The sequence below is a fragment of the Cynocephalus volans genome, chromosome 12, assembly GCF_027409185.1.
Source record: "Cynocephalus volans isolate mCynVol1 chromosome 12, mCynVol1.pri, whole genome shotgun sequence".
In the NCBI taxonomy this organism is placed as follows: Eukaryota; Metazoa; Chordata; class Mammalia; order Dermoptera; family Cynocephalidae; genus Cynocephalus; species Cynocephalus volans.
The window spans coordinates 921160-939438 of NC_084471.1; the positions used below are offsets into that span (position 1 = coordinate 921160).

General features: G+C 44.1%; 1 protein-coding gene across 1 annotated transcript in view; it reads right to left on the bottom strand.

Annotated features, from left to right (window-relative positions):
* MOV10L1 (Mov10 like RNA helicase 1) overlaps nt 1-18279 on the bottom strand; it is a 93827-nt gene that overhangs the window by 45707 nt on the left and 29841 nt on the right. The window contains exons 10-13 of the mRNA XM_063075840.1: nt 14689-14803; nt 6372-6549; nt 5994-6064; nt 1013-1104 (exon numbers count right to left, since the gene is read on the bottom strand). Coding sequence (XP_062931910.1) covers nt 1013-1104; nt 5994-6064; nt 6372-6549; nt 14689-14803 — 456 coding nt within the window. The remainder of the gene's footprint in view (nt 1-1012; nt 1105-5993; nt 6065-6371; nt 6550-14688; nt 14804-18279) is intronic.

Below are 18279 nucleotides of genomic sequence, written 5' to 3' on the forward strand. Positions count from 1 at the left end.
AAGTATGTTACTTCTCACCACCTCTATTCAACGTTGTTCTAGAGGTTCTAGCCAGTACAGTAAGCAAGTTAAAAAAACCAAAAAAAAAAAAAAAAATGCATGCAGATAAGAAAGAAGTGAAATTGTCTATTTGAATACATAATTGCATATGTAGAAAATATTACATAATCTGTAAAAAGCTAGAATTATTAAGTGAGTTTATTAGCAAGCTTGTAGGATCCAAGATAAATATTCAAAAATCAATTGTTAACACCAAGGTCAAGGGTTCAGATCCCCGTACCAGCCAGCTGCCAAAAACAGAAAAAAATTGCTTTTATAAATATTAGAAAGCAAGTAATTGTAAATTTAAGTTAAAATTACTGTTATAATAGCATTAAATTATGACATTATACCAGTACTGCATATTATTTGCAATACAACCATTTATTTATCTATTTGTAAGTACAAAAATGAATTACACATGAGGGGAAAAGCAGAATACAATGAATTTTTAAAAATTACCTAAGAGGGCCGGCCCCGTGGCTCACTCGGGAGAGTGCGGCGGCACTGGGAGCGCGGCGGCACTGGGAATGCCGTGGCCACAGGTTTGGATCCTATATAAGGATGGCCGGTGCGCTCACTGGCTGAGCGCGGTGCGGTCAACACCACATCATGGGTTGTGATCCCCTTACCGGTCACAAAAAAAAAAAAAAAAAACTAAGTATGCTATTTTTATGTAGTTGAAATAGTAAGAAAACACTGAAACTGTCCAATAGAAAAGGAAAAATATGCAGATGTCACTCGTCATGTGATAAATGAATGAATGAATAAAATAAAGGAGCTGGCAGGCTGACGGAAACAGTGTGACATGAACCAAGGGTTTGGTGCACCTAAGATCCAAAAAAGAATGAACAGGCAAATGTATGCAGTAATGAAGCTATAATCATGGGGCCTGCAAGAATGGTGTATGGAGCCAACTTCCACCCACAAAGAATAGGCACTGCAACATGTCTATGTCATATAAAAGGATTACCTATTATATGTAAATTCTACATCTAGAGGTTCAAAGTTATACGTTTGTTCAAATTCTGGATTAAGTTTAAGAGTTACATCTTCTTCATGGACCTAAAAAAGAAACAAACCATTTAACTCCCATACATTATACTTGATTTGTTGGAACAATCTTATATTTATATATAGCAACACACCATAAAAAAGTCATTCTACAGATCTGAGCTAAAATGTGGTACCTTAAGTATCCACAAAATTAATTGAAAAGGATTAAATCATTATGCTATTAAATTATACAAACAGAAGGAACATGTCAACATATCCACTCATATCAACGATACTTACTGAACTCGCTGGGTCATGGTCTCTACCTGGGCTCTGAGAATTCAAAGTGCACAAGACAGACCACTCCACAACAGAGGTGAACAAAACCACAAGTGCAGCACAGTGTCACCTGCTGTCATCAAGCCTTGACAGAAAGGTCATTACAGGACTTCCCTTTCTAGCAGCATAGGGAACTAGATGTTCTGTAAGCCCTCCAGCTAAAGTTAGATACTGCATAAATGAGTTCAGCAAATTCTTTCTTGGACAAGCAGGAAAGAAAGAAAACTTATGAGAAAATATGGAAAGAAAAATAAGAAGGAAAACCCTGAGCTAAAAAAGGAGCTCAAACTCCTTTTAGGTGAATAAGGCGCCCCCAGGCAGGGTGGGTTTCCTGAGGGCCAGGCTGATGCCAGCAAAGGGCCAGGAAGCTGGGACGTGGGTGACTCTAGTCTGGAAACCGACCCTGTGACAGGTGAGATTCATCCTGGTCAGTACTGCCCACACCCCCGTCAAAAGGAAGCACACTCAACACAGGGCCCTGGGTGCTCCAGAGATGGAGAGAAGTGACAATGAATCCATCATCAAAGACCGCTAAACACACAAGAAAACAAATCCCCAGGAGTGAGGTTGGCACAAACAACCACCAACAGTCTATCAGGACTATTTTCAGGAATCTGAAAAACCATGTGTGAAATAAAAAAATGGAAAGACAAAAGCAAGCAAGCCCTAGACAATGTTAAAAGTGTTAGGGCAGCTTTAAAGGCATAAATAGAGCACTCAGGAATGAAAACTAAATGGGAAGAGCAGCAGGTGTGACAGTGCTTGTCCCATGCAGGTGCTCCCTGGGCAGACAGGACAACTCTCGTGGGTGTGGCTTGGCTGCAGGGTTCAGTGCTGGGCTTCGGCTCAGCCATAGGAGCCTTCTCTCCCCAAAGCACCCAGACTGCCATTCCTATTGAGTGCACGACTTGTCAGCAGCATAGAGGGACCCCCACTCTGGACGGCACCCATTTGCCGTGCTGGTCCTGGAAGACAGCAGTTTGAGTTTGATAAATGCACTGCTCATTGTGAGGGTGTCTGCCCCACCCACCATGCTTCTACCAGCCGCACCAGCTGTGGGGCCTCCCACAGGCCTCTCTACCATCATGGTACCCACACCACTGCTCTGGACAAGAAATTAAATTACAGAGAATCAAGTAACGCAATGGGCTTGAGACCTGAAGAATTTACTGACCTGACCACGAATTCCACCACCGTGAAACAGCCAACTTTAGGGGACAGTGCAACATCCCACTGAAGGATCACCACGGGTGCCTCAACACCTTCCAAAGTTGGGGTGCTAGGTGCTAGCTATCCCACAATTGGACTGTGTGGTTCTGGAACTGGGGGTGTGAGTGGGCAAGTGCCTCACTCTTGAGATCTCTGACCCCGCTTCTTTGGAGGCTTTGGTACACAGGGCTCCCCCTTTCAGAACATAACTGGTCTACTGTATGGAAGCTAAGATGGTCACTCGGCCATGTGGGCTCCTTGTGCCACTTGGCTGACAGCAAAAGTGGGTTATGGAGCTGGTGAGGCTGACAGCTCCTTCAATTCAGGCTAAAGTGCTGTAGCTCTGCTGGGGGATGGAGGGTGCCCCTACATGACTGATGGGAAACACTGGTGCAGGCACAAAGGGGCGATCCCTGAGGAAGGGGGGTGGCTCCTTCCCCAGCTAACCAAGGTGCTGCTAAACTTAGAGAGCCTGCAACGGGCAGGGTAGGGAAGCTGTGAACTCTGTGCTGGTCTCCCCACCAACTGGATCAACAGAGCCTGTGGCCTTTACTCTTCTTTCCTTTCCTGTTGTGTGTTGCACACAACATCCCTTTTCCTCCCCTTTTCTCAAATGCCATGTACACCCGCAGCAGTAACTTCGATTTAGTCCATGGTCACAGTCTATCAGTGTGGCCCTGTGCAATGCCTGGGATGAGATGTCCCCTAGATGTCTGCCTATGGCCACATAGGTGGCATAGTGACATGACTTTGGACGTGACCTTTGGGAGGGACAAAAATGTTTGCCGTACAGGGGTAAGTGCATTGTATTAATCAGGAGCAAGTTATTTACAAGTTTAAGTATAAAAAGAAGAATGTATGCTGATATTCTCATGTAAAAAAGATGTATTTTTCCTGGCTCCCAGAATCTGAAACCCCTTTTGAGTCTGGGGACTGTAAAAAACAATCTGATTCATTTTCAGAAATGACTTATCTGAGGGTGCTTTAACTGATTCAGGCCCAGCCCATTCCCGGAGGGTCTCTGAACAGATAGAGATCTCTTGAGATGGTAATGAGTTACTAGCCCCTATTGTTTTCTTCATTCCCTGGTGTTTCTCCTTTCACAGGGTTTTAGCGGGCCTTTTTCATGGGCTTGTCCTGAGCCCCCAGACAAAGGAATTCCTTGTAAGGGGGTAAATTTTAGGTGTGTTTCAGGAAAACTGTGCACCTCATAGTACTCAGCCAATGAGGAAGTGGGGGGGAGGGACTTGTATACTAGGGTATACATTGCTTGCTACAGCCCTTTTCCGTGCCTGTCCCGTTCAGACACCTGAACCTTGCAAGGCCATGAAAGTCTCGCTTCGCTGTAACTTCACTGTACCTCATGTCTCCATATCCAGCCTTTGGCACTGGACGGGTGAGTGCATTTCTCACAGGTACACAAGCCCCTTATGAATCTCTGTGACAGTACAAGATCTCAGTAAGGATCCCGAAAGTGCCAGTGTCACTTGTGCTGTGGCTGGAGCTCATGACATTGTATGGCCAATCAGGCATTCTGGGCTTTCAATCAGAATCTAGTTGCCCTCAGGCACAAGGACAGAGGACCCTTTATTTTGAGGGTGGCCATATCATTGGCATCTCACACTGAGCCAGCAATGCCAGCTGTGGTACCTATTGTCTGAGGTTGGTAGAAGCCATGTCCTCGTGAGACCAGGTCTTGCACATTTTTGCTGTTGTTTGATTTGCAAACTCCCCCTGACCTCTGTTCTCCAAGCCCAGCTTCCCCACCTTGTGGCAATTTTGAGAGCTGCACACTAACCTCAAAATAATGCCCCTTTTGCTTCTACCAGCCAGTGTGGGCTCCTTATGTAAAAATACTGATTGATGTAACTGTCTTGGCCGAGATGAGGACATCTAAACTCTTCAGCAATGAAGGTACTGGCCTCTGTGTCCTTGCTTAAGTCCTTCACACCTTCTGATGTGACCCTCCATGCCCTTTATGGCTACCAAAACTCTTTTGTTTTTTAAGGCTATCTCAGATGACACCTGCTCCTCTTCTCAAGTAATGAACCTCTCCTGCATAAAAGAATCCATGTTCATCTCCTTCCCCTCCTAATGGAACCCATCTAACTGCATTCCCCTTGGATGCTCAGCTTCCTCACTGAGCTGAAAACAAACGGGCAAAGCTTGGTTCCTACATCTCAGTCCACAAATGCTGGACTAGGTCCTTATGAGATCTTTGAAACCCTGCCAAGATTTTCGTCTTCTCGGAAAATGCCACACTCTATGCCCTGAGCCACTGCTGAACCCGTATTAAGGTGTGGTAGGGAGCAAAAACATGGCAAAGGTCAAATGCTGCCTCTTGAGTCCTTATCAGACTCTTCCACTTCTCCTAACCCTTCTTCCCTTTGAGGGTGATAGAGTTGGGATGTGTTGTGCCCGCCAAAACTCATGTGGAAATCTGATCCCCAATGTGGCAGTGTTGGAAAGTGATTGAGTCATGGGGGTGGATCCCTCACAAATGGATTAATGCTCTCCTTGGGGGGGGGGGATTAATGAGTGAGTTCTTGCTCTATTAGTTCCCACGAGAGTTGGTTGTTTAAAAGACCCTGGCACCTCCCCTCTTCCCCTCTTTCCCCTCCCCCTGCCCCCATCCTTGCTTCCTCTATCCATGAGATCTGCTTGTACCCACTGCTGGCTGCCTACCGTTTTCCACCATGAGTAGAAGTAGCCTGAGGACTGCGCCAGATGCAGCTGTCCCAGAATCGTGAGCCAAATAAGCCTCTGTTCTATATAAATTACCCAGTCTCAGATATTCTATTGTAGCTACACAAAAATGGACTGATACAGAGGATAAAGGCTCTGGCATTCTCCCTAATTTTCCACATTAGGGAAAGCGCGCTCACCCTCTAGGTGCACAGCTAAGGCGCTTCCCTTCTCACGAAACCCCAGCACTAGTCCCAGTGCTGTGCCAGCACAACAGTGAAAACCAGCCCGAGAGCCACAGAGTACCACACACAGGATGCCGGGGAGCACCAGGGACCAGTTAGGCCAAAAAAAGCTGCCCCTTTCCACAAACATCAGAACTATAAACTCCTAAGGGTATTTTTCCTTCTGAGGCTTCCACTCCACTAGCTCTTCCATAATACATTCAGAACGCCCAAATTTAACTAAATGCAAATATCATACTTAAATAAAAGTTAAAAGGTAAACGTGCTTCACATGATTGAAAATTATGGCATTTCTTTAGATTTTAAATTCTTTTCATGCATCAAAAATTATTTAAAGATTCACTCTATCTTCAAATTTTCCAAAATACTGCCAGCGCCCAAAGGAACACCTTCCCCCCAAAAGCCACGGGCAGGAAATTTACCTTTCCAACTGGTTGGATGGACTAGCCCCACACTGAATCATTAAGAGTGTCCTCTCACCTCAATCACATAGCTGATGTATTCGATGACATGTCCACTGTACTCTTGAGTTTTTAAAATCAGTTTATCACCTAGTTAAGAAATACATTACCATGTATAAAACTAATACAAAGTCATACATTTCTGTTGCTGTACTATGAAATCAAACACTGATGAAGTGGAATAAAACAAAACATTATTGGGATCAACTGCTTAAAAATAATGTAAGTGTGACAAAGAAACGTGCCTGATGCATGCAAGGTAAGGGAAATTCTAACCCAGAGGAAAGAAAATGAGATAACGTGATGATGGTAGTGCTGCCAGTTAAAAGCGCTCCTTCCCCCAAGTGTGGTATGTCTACTAGTCGACCTAGTAAAACGTGACAAGTAACAGACACACCTGCGTACAGAGAAGGTCGGCCTTCAGCTAGCCCTGGGACCTCCAAAGTCAGCAAGTTCCCGTTCCTCTTCAAGGTGACTCCACTCATATTATACTCCTTCAATTCTACTTCCGCATGAATCTCCTCAAGCCACAGCAAAGTTGAAAACTTCTCCTTGTAGTTTGACATGTTCAAACGCTGAAGAAGGAAAACATTAGCGACTTGGTGAGAGCAGAGGGACACATCAAACATGCCACATCTAGGAGGTGGGCAGCTCTGGAGTTAGGAAGTCCAAGCTGCTTAAATTCAACAGATACACCCCCAAGCAAGGTGATGCAAGGTCAGAGGCTACGTTTCCCGGGCCCTCAGCATGTGGAGGACCATGGGGTTCTCACTGGAAGGTTCCACCCCCTATGGACCAGCCTGCTGTCTGCCATCAGTGGCTGCTGGGCCCTTGGCCACTTATGCCATCCATTTTTTTGGGGGGGTGTCTTCTGGGTTTATCATGTGAAGGGCAGTTTGGCTTCTACAGACACCTGTGAAAAAGGACAGGACTTCCACTTCTGGCCAAGATGGAATAGCAAGGACCAGGCTTACCCTACCACCAGAAATAACTTAAAAAAAAAAAAGACACAGAAATATGAAACAATGGTTTTCAAACAATGACCACTAGGCAGCACAGGAAGGTAATCCTGACATTAGGGAAAAATCCCAGGGAGCCCATGACGCCCCAGGGGCAACCTAGACAAAGTCTCTAGGCCACAGTGCAAAAGAGAACCCAGGGGAGCTGTAAGACCTCTCTGAGTTGAGGAGTGCAGCTGGGGGTCCAAGGGGGCCAAGTGCTGAGGAGGAAAGAGCAGCACAGACAGAGGGGTCTAGAGAGTCAAAGAATCTACGTTGAGCCTTCAGTGAAGTGCTGACTGGGCACGCACATGAGAGATAATGTCCTGTGGGAGACTCACTGGGAGGTCAGATCAGGGTCTCCCCCTTAGCAGAATGGACACTCAGGGCTGGGACATTCTCTGTGGTAGGTGCCATCTGGGCATCCTACGGTGCTGAGCAGCATCCCTGGTATCTACCCACTAGATACTAGCAGCAACCCTCCCCCGCTGAGAACCACTAGATTAGAGGGAAAAACCCCCAGAGCTCATGCAGGGCTGAGGATGACGTGGGATCCCACCAGCCCAAGTGGAAAGGCTTGTAATAAAGGGGGCATTGGGTCAAGTATTCGGAAGGATATTAGTGCTAAATTAAAAGTTACTCTGGTCCCAAATAGCAAAGCTTAAAAGCCAGGCTTAAAAGTATCCAACTGTTTCCAAGTAACTTAACTGCGTCCCAGAACAAAGCTCAAAAACATTTTTAGGAAAAGAAAAATATCCAACACCCAACACAGAAAAATTCAGAATGTTTGGTATCCAAACAACACTTACTAGGCATGGGAAGACACAGAAAACCACAACCCATAATGAGAAAAGTCTATCAACAGAAACAACCAGGAACGACACAGGTAACAACTAGGAGACAATGATATGAAAACAGTTGTTATAACTGCATTATCCATAGCCAAACAGTTAGAGGAAATATTGGGCATTTTAAGCACAGACATCAACGATATGAAAAAGACCCAAATGGAACTTGCACAGATGACAACTACAACATCTGACCAAAAAAAAAAAAAAAATACAATGAATAGATTACACATGCAAAAAGACACCAGTGAACTTGAAGACTTAGCAAATACAAACTATCCAAAATTCAACACAGAAGAAAATGGACTGGAAAATAAAAAGCAGTGCATCAGTGAGCTGTGGGACATCTCCAGTGGCCATTAACATATGAAACTGGAATCTGCAGGGGGGCAGAGGCAGAAAGTGTGCTAGAAGGCTAAAAATGTCAAATCCAAGGAAAACCATAAGCCCAATCCAAGAATCTCAATGAACCCAAGCACAGAAATGTGAAAAAACCAAACCATATCACAGCACACTGTAAATTAAATTTCTTAAAACTAGTGATAAAGAGAAAATCTTAAAAGCAGCTAGAGGGCTGGCCTGTGGCTCACTCAGGAGAGTGTGGTGCTGATAACACCAAGGCCATGAGTTCGGATCCCATACAGGGATGGCCGGTTAGCTCACTGGGTGAGCATGGTGCTGACAACACCAAGTCAAGGGTTAAGATCCCCTTACTGGTCTTTTTTAAAAAAAATTTTTAATTTTATTTTGTGACCGGTAAGGGGATTGTAACCCTTGGCTTGGTGTCGCCCACACCGCGCTCAGCCAGTGAGCACACCGGCCATCCCTATATAGGATCTGAACCCATGGCCTCGGCACTCCCAGTGCCGCACTCTCCTGAGTGAGCCACGGGGTCGGCCCATACTGGTCATCTTTAAAAAAAAAAAAAAAAAAAAAAAAGCAGCTAGAAAAATATATACATTATGTGCAAAAAAAAAAAGATAAGAATTAAAGCAAAAGAGTGCCGGCCCATGGCTCACTTGGGAGAGTGTGGTGCTGACAACACCAAGTCAAGGGTTAAGATCCCCTTACCGGTCTTTAAAAAAAAAAAAAAAAAGAATTAAAGCAAAAGAAGAAATCACAGGGAAATTACAAAATACTAGGACACAAATGAAAACAAAAACACAACATACCAAAACTTACAGGAAGCAGAGAAAGCAGTGCTACAGGCAAAATGAATAGCTACGAACACACTGAAAAACAAGAAATATCTCAAATCAACAACCTAAACTTTATAACTTAAGGAACTAGAAAAACAAACAAACTAATTAAACCCAATGTTAGCAGAAGGAAGGAAACGATAAAGATTAAATCAGAGATAAACAAAAGACAACAGAAAAACAACAGAGAAAATCAATAAAACCGAAAGTTGGCTTCTGAAAAGATCAACAAAACAAACAAACCTTTAGCTACATTTACGAAGAACAAAAGAGAGGATACTCAAATTACTGAGATCAGAAATGAAAGTGGGACATGAATACCGATTCTACAGAAATAAAAAGGATTATGAGTGTATGAACAATTGTACACCAATAACTTAGATGAAATGAACAAATTTCTAGAAACACAAAACCTACCAAGATTAAATCGCAAAGAAATAGAAAATCTAAGCAGACCTAAACTAAACTACTAAGGAGATGGAGCCAGCAATCAAGTGTCTCCTGACACAGAAAAGTCCTGTACCTGATGACTTCTTGGGTGAATTCTGCCAGACGTTTATAATCCTTCTCAAACTTTTCCAAAAAAGCTGAAGAGGTGGGAAGACTCCTTGACTTATTCTACGAGGCCAGCATTACCTTGAAACCAAAACCAGATGGAGACACTACAGGAAAAAGAATCAATATTCTTTATGAACACTGAGGCAAAAATACTAGCAAACCACACTCCGCAGTATGTTTAAAAGATTATACACTATGACCAAGTGGGACTTATTCCTGGAATGCAAGGATGGTTCAACACATAAAAGTAGATGAGTGTGACTCACTGCATTAACAAAATGCAGGGGAAAAAACCCACATGATCATCTCAGTTGATGCAGAAAAAGCATCTGATAAAATTCAACACCCTTTCACGATAAAAAACACTGTAACTAGCAGCATGAGAAAACTACCTCAACATAAAAGCCATATATGAAAACCCTCTGGTGAACAACATACTCAATGGTGAAAGACTAAAAGATTTTCTCTAAGATCGGGAATAAGGCAAGCAGCCTGCTTTTACCACATCTGTTTAACACTGTATTAGAAATTCTAGCCAGAGTAGTGAGGCAAAAAAAGAAATAAAAGGCATCCAAATTTAGAAAGAAATATGTAAAATTATTTCTGTTTGCAGATGGCATGATTTTATAGTAGAAAACCCTGAAGATTCCAAAAAAACTGTTAGAGCTAATAAATAATTCAGCGAAGTAGCAGGACACAAAGTCAAAACATAAAAATTAGCTTCGTTTCTAAACACTAACAGTGAACAATCTTAAAAGGAAAGTACGGAAACAATTCTACTCACAACAGCATCAGAAAGCATAAAATACTTAGGAATTAACCAAAGAAGTGAAAGAAGTGCACAGTGAAAACTACAAAAAATTAAATGGAAACACATCCTATGTTCATAGATTAGAATACTTAGTATTATGAAAATGTCCATATTACCCAAAGCCATCTACAGATTCAATGCAATCCCTATCAAAATTCCAATGACTTTTTTTTCTTTCAGAACTAGAAAAACCCATCCTAAAATTCATATGAACTCTCAAGGGATCTCAAATTGCTAAAAAAAAATACTGCATAAGATTAACAAAGCTGGAGGAATCACACTTCCTGATTTCGAAACTTTCTACAAATCAAAACTGTGTGGTATTGGCATAAAGAGACATACAGGACCACGGAGTAGAATAGAGAGCCCAGAATAAACCCTCATGTATATCAAGTGATTTTGGACAAGGGTGCCAAGACCATTCAATACAGAAAGGATCTTTTCAACAAACGATGCTGGAAAAACTGGATATCCACATGCAAAGGAATGAAGCCAGACTCTTACTTACAATATATGCAAAAACTGACTCAGGATAAGTGAAAAGCCTAAAATTAAGAGCTAAAACTATAAAACTCTTAGAAGAAAATATAGGGCAAAATCTTCATGACACTTGGATTTAGCAACGATTTCTTGAACATGACACCAAAGGCACAGGCAACAAAAGAGAAAGCAGAAAATTGAACTGTATCAAAATTTTAAAATTTGTGCATCAAAAGACACTCTCAACAGAGTTAAAAGGCAATTCACAAAAAGGCAGAAATATCTGCAAATCATATATCTGATAAGGGATTCAGATCCAGAATATATAGAGAACTCCTAAAACTCAACAACAAAAAAACAAAAAACCTAATTCAAAAACGGGCAATGGACCTGAACAGACATTCCTCCAAAGAAAATATACAAATAACAAAAGTAATATATATATACAGAAATGGCCAACAGAGATATGAAAAGCTGCTCAATATCACTGATGCAAATCAAAACTACAATGAGATACCACCTCACATCCATGAGGATGGCTACTATCAAAAAACCAGAAAATAACAAGTGTTGGCAAGGCTGTGGAGAAACTAGGACCCTTGTGCACTGGTGGTGGGAATGTAAAATGGTGCAGCCGCATGGAAAACAGCGTGGCAGCTCCTAAAAAAATTAAAAATAGAATATTCTAATTTTTGATCCAGCAGTTCCACTTCTGGATACACACCCAAGAGAACTGGACACAGGGTCTCAAAGAGATCTCTGTACACCCATGTTCATAGCAGCATCATTCACAATAGCTAAAACCCAGAAGCAGCCTGAGTGTCCACAGATGAATGCAGAGGCAGAATGTGGTCCACACACACACACAGTGGAGTCTTTCTCGGCCTTAAGAAGGAAGGAGGTTCTGCAATGTGCTACAACATGGGTGCACCCTGAGCACAGTACGCCAAGTGAAATAAGCCAGTCACAAAAAAATACTGTAAGATTCCACGTATATGACGTACCTACAGTATGTGAAATCAGAGACAGAGTGTCTAGCGGTGGCCGCCTGGGGCTGGGGTAGAGGGGAACGAGCAGTTATTGTTTAATAGGTTCAGGGCTTCAATTTTACAAGATGAAAAGAATCATGGAGATGGACGGTGGTTATGTTTGCGCAACACTATGATCATATTTATCCGAGAAAGGCAAGGTTAGCTTAACATTTGAAAATCAATGTAATTCACCACATTAACACTAAAAAAAGAAAACCATGTGATTAATAGAGGCAGAAAAACATTTGAAATTCATATGACATAAAATTATCCATTTTAGTGTAACAATTCAGTGCATTTAGAACATTAATAATGTTGTGCGGCCACCACCACTAGATACAGTTCCAAAATATGCCCATCATTCCAAAATAAAATTTCTACCTATTAAGCATCTTCTCATTCATTATCTCCTTCCCTCAGTCCCTGGAAACAACCAATCTTCATTCTGTCTCTATGGATATACCTATTCTGGACATTTCATATAAATGGAATCATGTAAGATGTGACCTTTTGTGCCTGGCTTATTTCATTTAGCATCAACAGGTGAGCTGAGAAACAAATTAGGATATGTAGTGGATTGAATTATGTCCCCACAAAACTCCCTGAAGCTTGAACTGTGTCCCCCAGGTTTTATGTGTTAGAAACTCGGCCCCCACTGTGGCTGTTAAGAGGGTGGGAACTCCTATTTTGGTGACTGAAAGGTGGGGCCGTGAAGAGCTGGTTGGACTGCAGGAGCGTGCAGAGGTGGATGCACAGTGAGTGATGAGGTTGCTCTCTCCGCTTCCACCGTCTTGCAATGGGAGATCCTGGTTCACTCTCACCACCACCGAATAGACTTTGGACTTCCCAGTCTCAGAAACTGTAAGCAACAAGTTTCATTCTTTTAATAAATTACCCATTTCCAGGTATTTTGTTATAAGCAACAGAAACAGACTAATACAGATATATTCATATAATGGAATTCTACATAGCAATAAAAAATAATAAAAAGGATGGTCTGTTGATACTCACAGCGATATAGATTGCATGACTTTCCTATTCTGCTGCAATAAACTTAGTGGTTACACAGATTATTTTACAGTTCTGGAAGTCAGAAGTCTCACTGGGCTAAAATCAAGGCGTCAGCAGGGCTGGTTCCTTCTGGAGCCTCCATGGGAGAATCTCTTCCTGACCTTTTCAGCTTCTAGAGGCGCCTGCCTTCCTCAGCTGTGGCCCTTCCTGCATCTTTGAAGCCAGCACCTGCCCCATAGCTCCCTCCGCCTCTGATCTGCCTCTCCTCCTCTCATCAGGACCATATGATGACACTGGGCCCACCCAGATAATCCAGGATTATCTCCCATCTCAAGATCCTTAACTTAATCCCATTTGCAAAGTCCCTTTTGTCATGTGAGGTGACATATCCACAGGGGCCAAGCATGGACATCTCTAGAGGCTGTTACTCTGCCCACTACATAGATGAATCTCGGATGGAAATAATTATGTTGAGTGAAAGAAGCCAAACAAACAAACAAACAAAAGAGTGCCTACTAAGTGATACCATTTCCACAAAATTCTAGAGAGGAAAACTTAGCTACAGTGACAGAAAGCAGGTCAGTGTCTACCTAGGAATGGGGTGGGTAGGAAGGGAGGAGGCACACAAGGCACGAGGGTTCACTGTCCTGACGGTGGTGATGATGCACGCCGAACTTACCAAAGTGTGCACCTGAATCTCATGCCATTTACTGGGTGTCAGTGACCCCTCAACACAGCTGACTTGAGGCTAGCACCATGTGTCTGGGGTGCCCACCACCATGCCATCCCTCCCTCTCGACTGTCTGTCTTCAGCCTACACACAGCCAAGCCTCATCCAGAACAAGCACTCTGGTGACCCCATGCCTCCCTTGGGCCCATCCAGTCTCTGTCCTTCCTGTGCACCGACACCTCGCCATCGCTATTTGTCCCTCAGAGAACATCCTCTTGGAGATGGGGTGACGCTCTCCACTCTAAATGCCGAATATAACAGAAGCTTGTTTTCCTTCCCTGACGTTCCTTCTCCAGCCACTCCACGCAAAATGTGCTCCTTTGTCTTCCACGCAGGTGGGTGCTCAAGCTCCCCTGTCCTGCCTCCTGGCCTGCCTGCTCTGTCAGGGCCGCTGTCCCCCTCCCCTTACAGCCTTTGGTGGTCCCACCCTGTTCTTGTGGCCTCAGCAGCCATGCTTAACAGATGAGCTTACACAAGCCCTCCTCGAATGAACAAGTCATCCAAGCCTGAGAACAGATACAATACAGTGCAGGGGAGGTGAGGAGAGAATGTTCCAGCAAAGGCTGCCACCTGTGCGAGGCTGACCTCGTTGCCTTGTTCCTGACCTTCAGGAGAGGGTTTGTGATTCACTGCTAGTCAGTGCTGCTCCGGGTTTCTTTCAGAGACCCCGCTTTTTCTCAGTTCCTCTCCTTGGAGTAAGCTCCTGTCTAAACCAAGTTTTCCGGAGTTCTGTCATGAGTGGAAAGCTGCTAAGAGGCTGGAAAGCCTCTTGCTCACAACAGCGGCCACCTGGTGGAGAGTCCGCACCCCCTCTGCCAAGAGCCCCAGTGTGTGAGTCAGCATGTCCAGGCACGCAGCAGACCCCAGCAGTGAGAATACTATGAGGCACTAAATATCTAAAGAGATACAGCAACGGCCCTCTCTCGTTATCCTAAACTAACCAGCTACCCATGCCAAAAACGGGCCAGTATGAGGTCTGGGCTTGAGAAGGTTCATCCTGGACTTGCCAGGAAAGAGCAACTCGCTGTGCCATTAGACACTTTCTTACCTCTGCAAGTAACGGCTGAAAAGTCAGGATGTCAATTTTTTGTTCCACACATTTTTTAAGTCTATCTGGTATTGGAAACTGTGGAAGAAAACTTGGAAGTTGTCGTCTTGAGTTCCTTAAAAAAGTAAATTCACAAGTTAAAAACAATTCTAACCACCCAGGCATTTCATACTAAACATTTTTACTTAGACATCCTTCCCAGTTTTAGAAAGACCAAAGTTCATTCAGCCACTGAGAAGAACTGATACATGAACTGCTGGCCTAAGTCGATAGTTGGCAAGCTTTCATTTCAGCTTTGGGATCCTTTCCTCAAACAGCTTTCACTGGGTCCTCCACTCTGTAAAACAGAGGCGGGCAGAGCTGCTCCAGCTGCAAGGGAATAGGGCTGGCACTCCCAGGAACCTCTTAGAACCACTGAATTTGAAAACAGCTGTTTTGAACCTTCTAATTAGCTAATTTCTTATCACTGTATTTTCAATAAGGACAGGACGATTAGAAACTATGCCGATCAGTGTGAAGACCACATGTGGTGAAGCTTGCTCTGTCTGGGTCCTGCCTTCCACAGGTTTTTGTTTTGTTTCTCAGCCTCTGAGTTCTCTGGGGAAATTCAGCTTCATCCTCAGGCTTCTGCCTTTCCCTAGAAAGGGCTGTGTGAGGAAATCCTGTAATACAAATTTCTGCCCCCAGCGGGAAGGAGAACATCACTGTTGCTGGGGGCAGATATCACAAAGCAACAGGTGTGGGAAGAGAGAAGCTGGGAAAGAACAGGGAAGCACAAGGTCAAGCAACCTGCAAGGTACAGACGGTCTCCCTGCGCCCAGCAAAGAGAGAGGTCTTAGGTGCATCTCCCTCAGTCCATTCTAGCCCCATTTCAGTCTGTCTGGGGGAGGGGAAGTGTGCTCCCAACCTCCTCATCCTGTCATCATCACCTCACAATTGGGTTCCTCTAGCTCGGCCCTCAGCAGGAAGGACATACTGACCACAGTTAACCCCAGGGCCACCACTAACAGCCCTGGAGGCTGTCACTTCCCATCTCAGAAACAGGGTTTCTCCTCCCTGAGGTTTGTGGTGAGGGCTGCATTAGTGCACACATGTGAAGTGCATATGGAAAGCAGTGGGCACTCAGTAAGTGACAGCAAAGTATTGATTAAGGATAAGAACACGATAAACACACAGGCAAATGGCCTGATTAGGCAATCTAATCGCCTGGCCTGAAAGACATGCTGGACTAACCAACCATGGTCACTGACAGCACAGGATGGCTGGACATTCAGCACAGAAGGTGCTAGCACAAAGAGGACCCTCAGAACAATATGCTAAGTGAACATGCTGTTCCAGCTAAGAAGGGAGCAGGACTGAGAGCTGGAATCTGACAGTGGGGGCATAGTAGGACGCATGGGACCTGTGGCAGCTGGGCCATGGCTGGACAGCGGCAGGAGGGAACACCCACTGTTGGAGTGAGCAGGACTGAAGTCATGTTGGGACCTAAAGCTGCCTGAGCTGCAGAGGCGGGGGAGGATTTTAAAAAGGACAGTTTTTTTCTCTCTACTCTTTCTACCCATCCCCTGACTTTCTTATCTCGCTCGCTAAGTAGGAAAACAAGCCAAGAAGCTAATTAGTACTTTGCAAAGCTAACAGTTCTTTGAGACTTGAAGAGTTTTGAGAAATGACCAAGGCCAAATGACTGAAGCTGACCTTGGGCACCAGCCAAGTACACTGGCGCAAATCAAAATCTTGCAGGGTCCTGAGATAAGAGCGAAGATGAGAACAGAAACCAGATCAGGCCTTGGCAAGACCCTGTACCTGCCCCACAGAAATGGACCCCTCATAGCTTACGTCTCCTGCTCTCCTGCTTTTCACCTCCCACATTCCATTCCCTCAACCCTTCCTTTAAAAACCTCCCAGTAAATGTAAACCTTTGAGATGGGATAGCCTACCATCTCCTTTAGCTGAATACATCTGTTTTCTAACACCAACCGTTTGACTTCTGAGTTTTTTTTCTTTCCTTTTCAAGGGGGTGGGTAGCTGGACCTGAGTCCAGTAACACCACCACCACCATGTTCCAGGTATGCTTGAGCCAACCAGGACCAGGCACTTTGGGTCACCAGCTTGACCACCAGTGTTGGAGTGAGCAGGATTGAAGCTGTGTTGGGACCTAAAACCACATGGGCTACAGGAAATGTTAAAAGACAGTTTTTTTTCTCGGCATTCGTTTCTCTGAGTTCCCTCTTTTCCCATGGTTATTTGATATTTTGAACTTTGGTTATGGGGCAAGATGACACTACTACATGAATGTAAAGTTTTCTAGCTAGCCTGAAGCTGCAGACTTGCATGTACTATCCAGATCCTGGGAAACCAAGGAAGACATCAATAAAGCTGTGCTGATCCCACCCCTCCAGTAAGACCCTGAGATAACCGCAAGGACAGGAGCAGAAACCAGACAGAACCTTGGCAAGACCTCACACCTGGCTCCTTGCATGGAGCTCCTGCAGCTCATGTCCCCTCTCCCTCCTGCTTTTCATTTCCCACGGTCAATTCCCTCAGCCCCCTCTTAAAAAACCCCTTAGTAAATCTGAGTCTCTGAGATGGTTTTACTCTGGCCACTCTCCTTCAAGTTTGCCGGAGAGAAAGGTTAGCCCTACCTCTCTCCTCAGGTCACTGGTATTCCCAAATAAAAGCTGACTTCCATTTTCACCAATATTTGACTTCTGAGTGGTTTGTTTTTTGTTTGGGGCATGCAGCCAGACATAGGTTCGGTAACAAGATTTTGACAAGTCAGAGCCAGAAGCTGAATGCCCTGGGGTAAAAGATTTTGGCAAACCACCCCAGGGTTTCTTGTTTGGTGCAGGCAGCCATACTTGGGCTCAATAACACCAGGAGACTAATGTCTTCATTTTAGAGATGCTCCCAAAGAGTGACAATATTAATAGTGTTAATATTCAAAAGGAAATAACTGCCGGGGGATTAAAATACTTGTGGTTTGTTGCTACGTATTATAACTAGAAAGTTGCTTGGTGTAGCACTAGATGAGAACAAGGGGTTCTTAAAGGCTCCTGTAATCAAGACCCCATCACTGGGGACTCTCCGCTGCCTTGTAGGGCATGGTAATCTTTTGTTCCCTTCCTGGGTTCCATCCCGAGTGTGCCCCTTGACTGCCCAGGGACCCTTACTACTTACTGAGTAACTGCTCTGTGACAAGAAACTGTGTGGTTATGTGCCTTACCTCATTTAATCCTCAAACCACGTGAGGTGAGGACTATCATTTTACAAATGATTCTAAAGCTCAGAGAAGTTAAGAAACTTGCCCAGTCACACAGCTTCTTGATGGTTACGTTGTGATTCAAACAGTGGTCTAATTCCAAAGGAGAATAACCACACAGCACTCTTCTCTAACAGATTTTTCCTTCAGTCTGCAATTTAGAAGTTCACCTTATCTTACCTCATCTTAAACTTCTACTGGGGTAACATGTAATTTGAAATTCAGAGTTGTCCAATATTAGGAAAGTAATGTGTCTCACCCTCTGAGTTCTGGGCAGCACTTGGCTCAAGCCCATTAGTTATGGCAACTAGTGGATGAACACTGACATTACA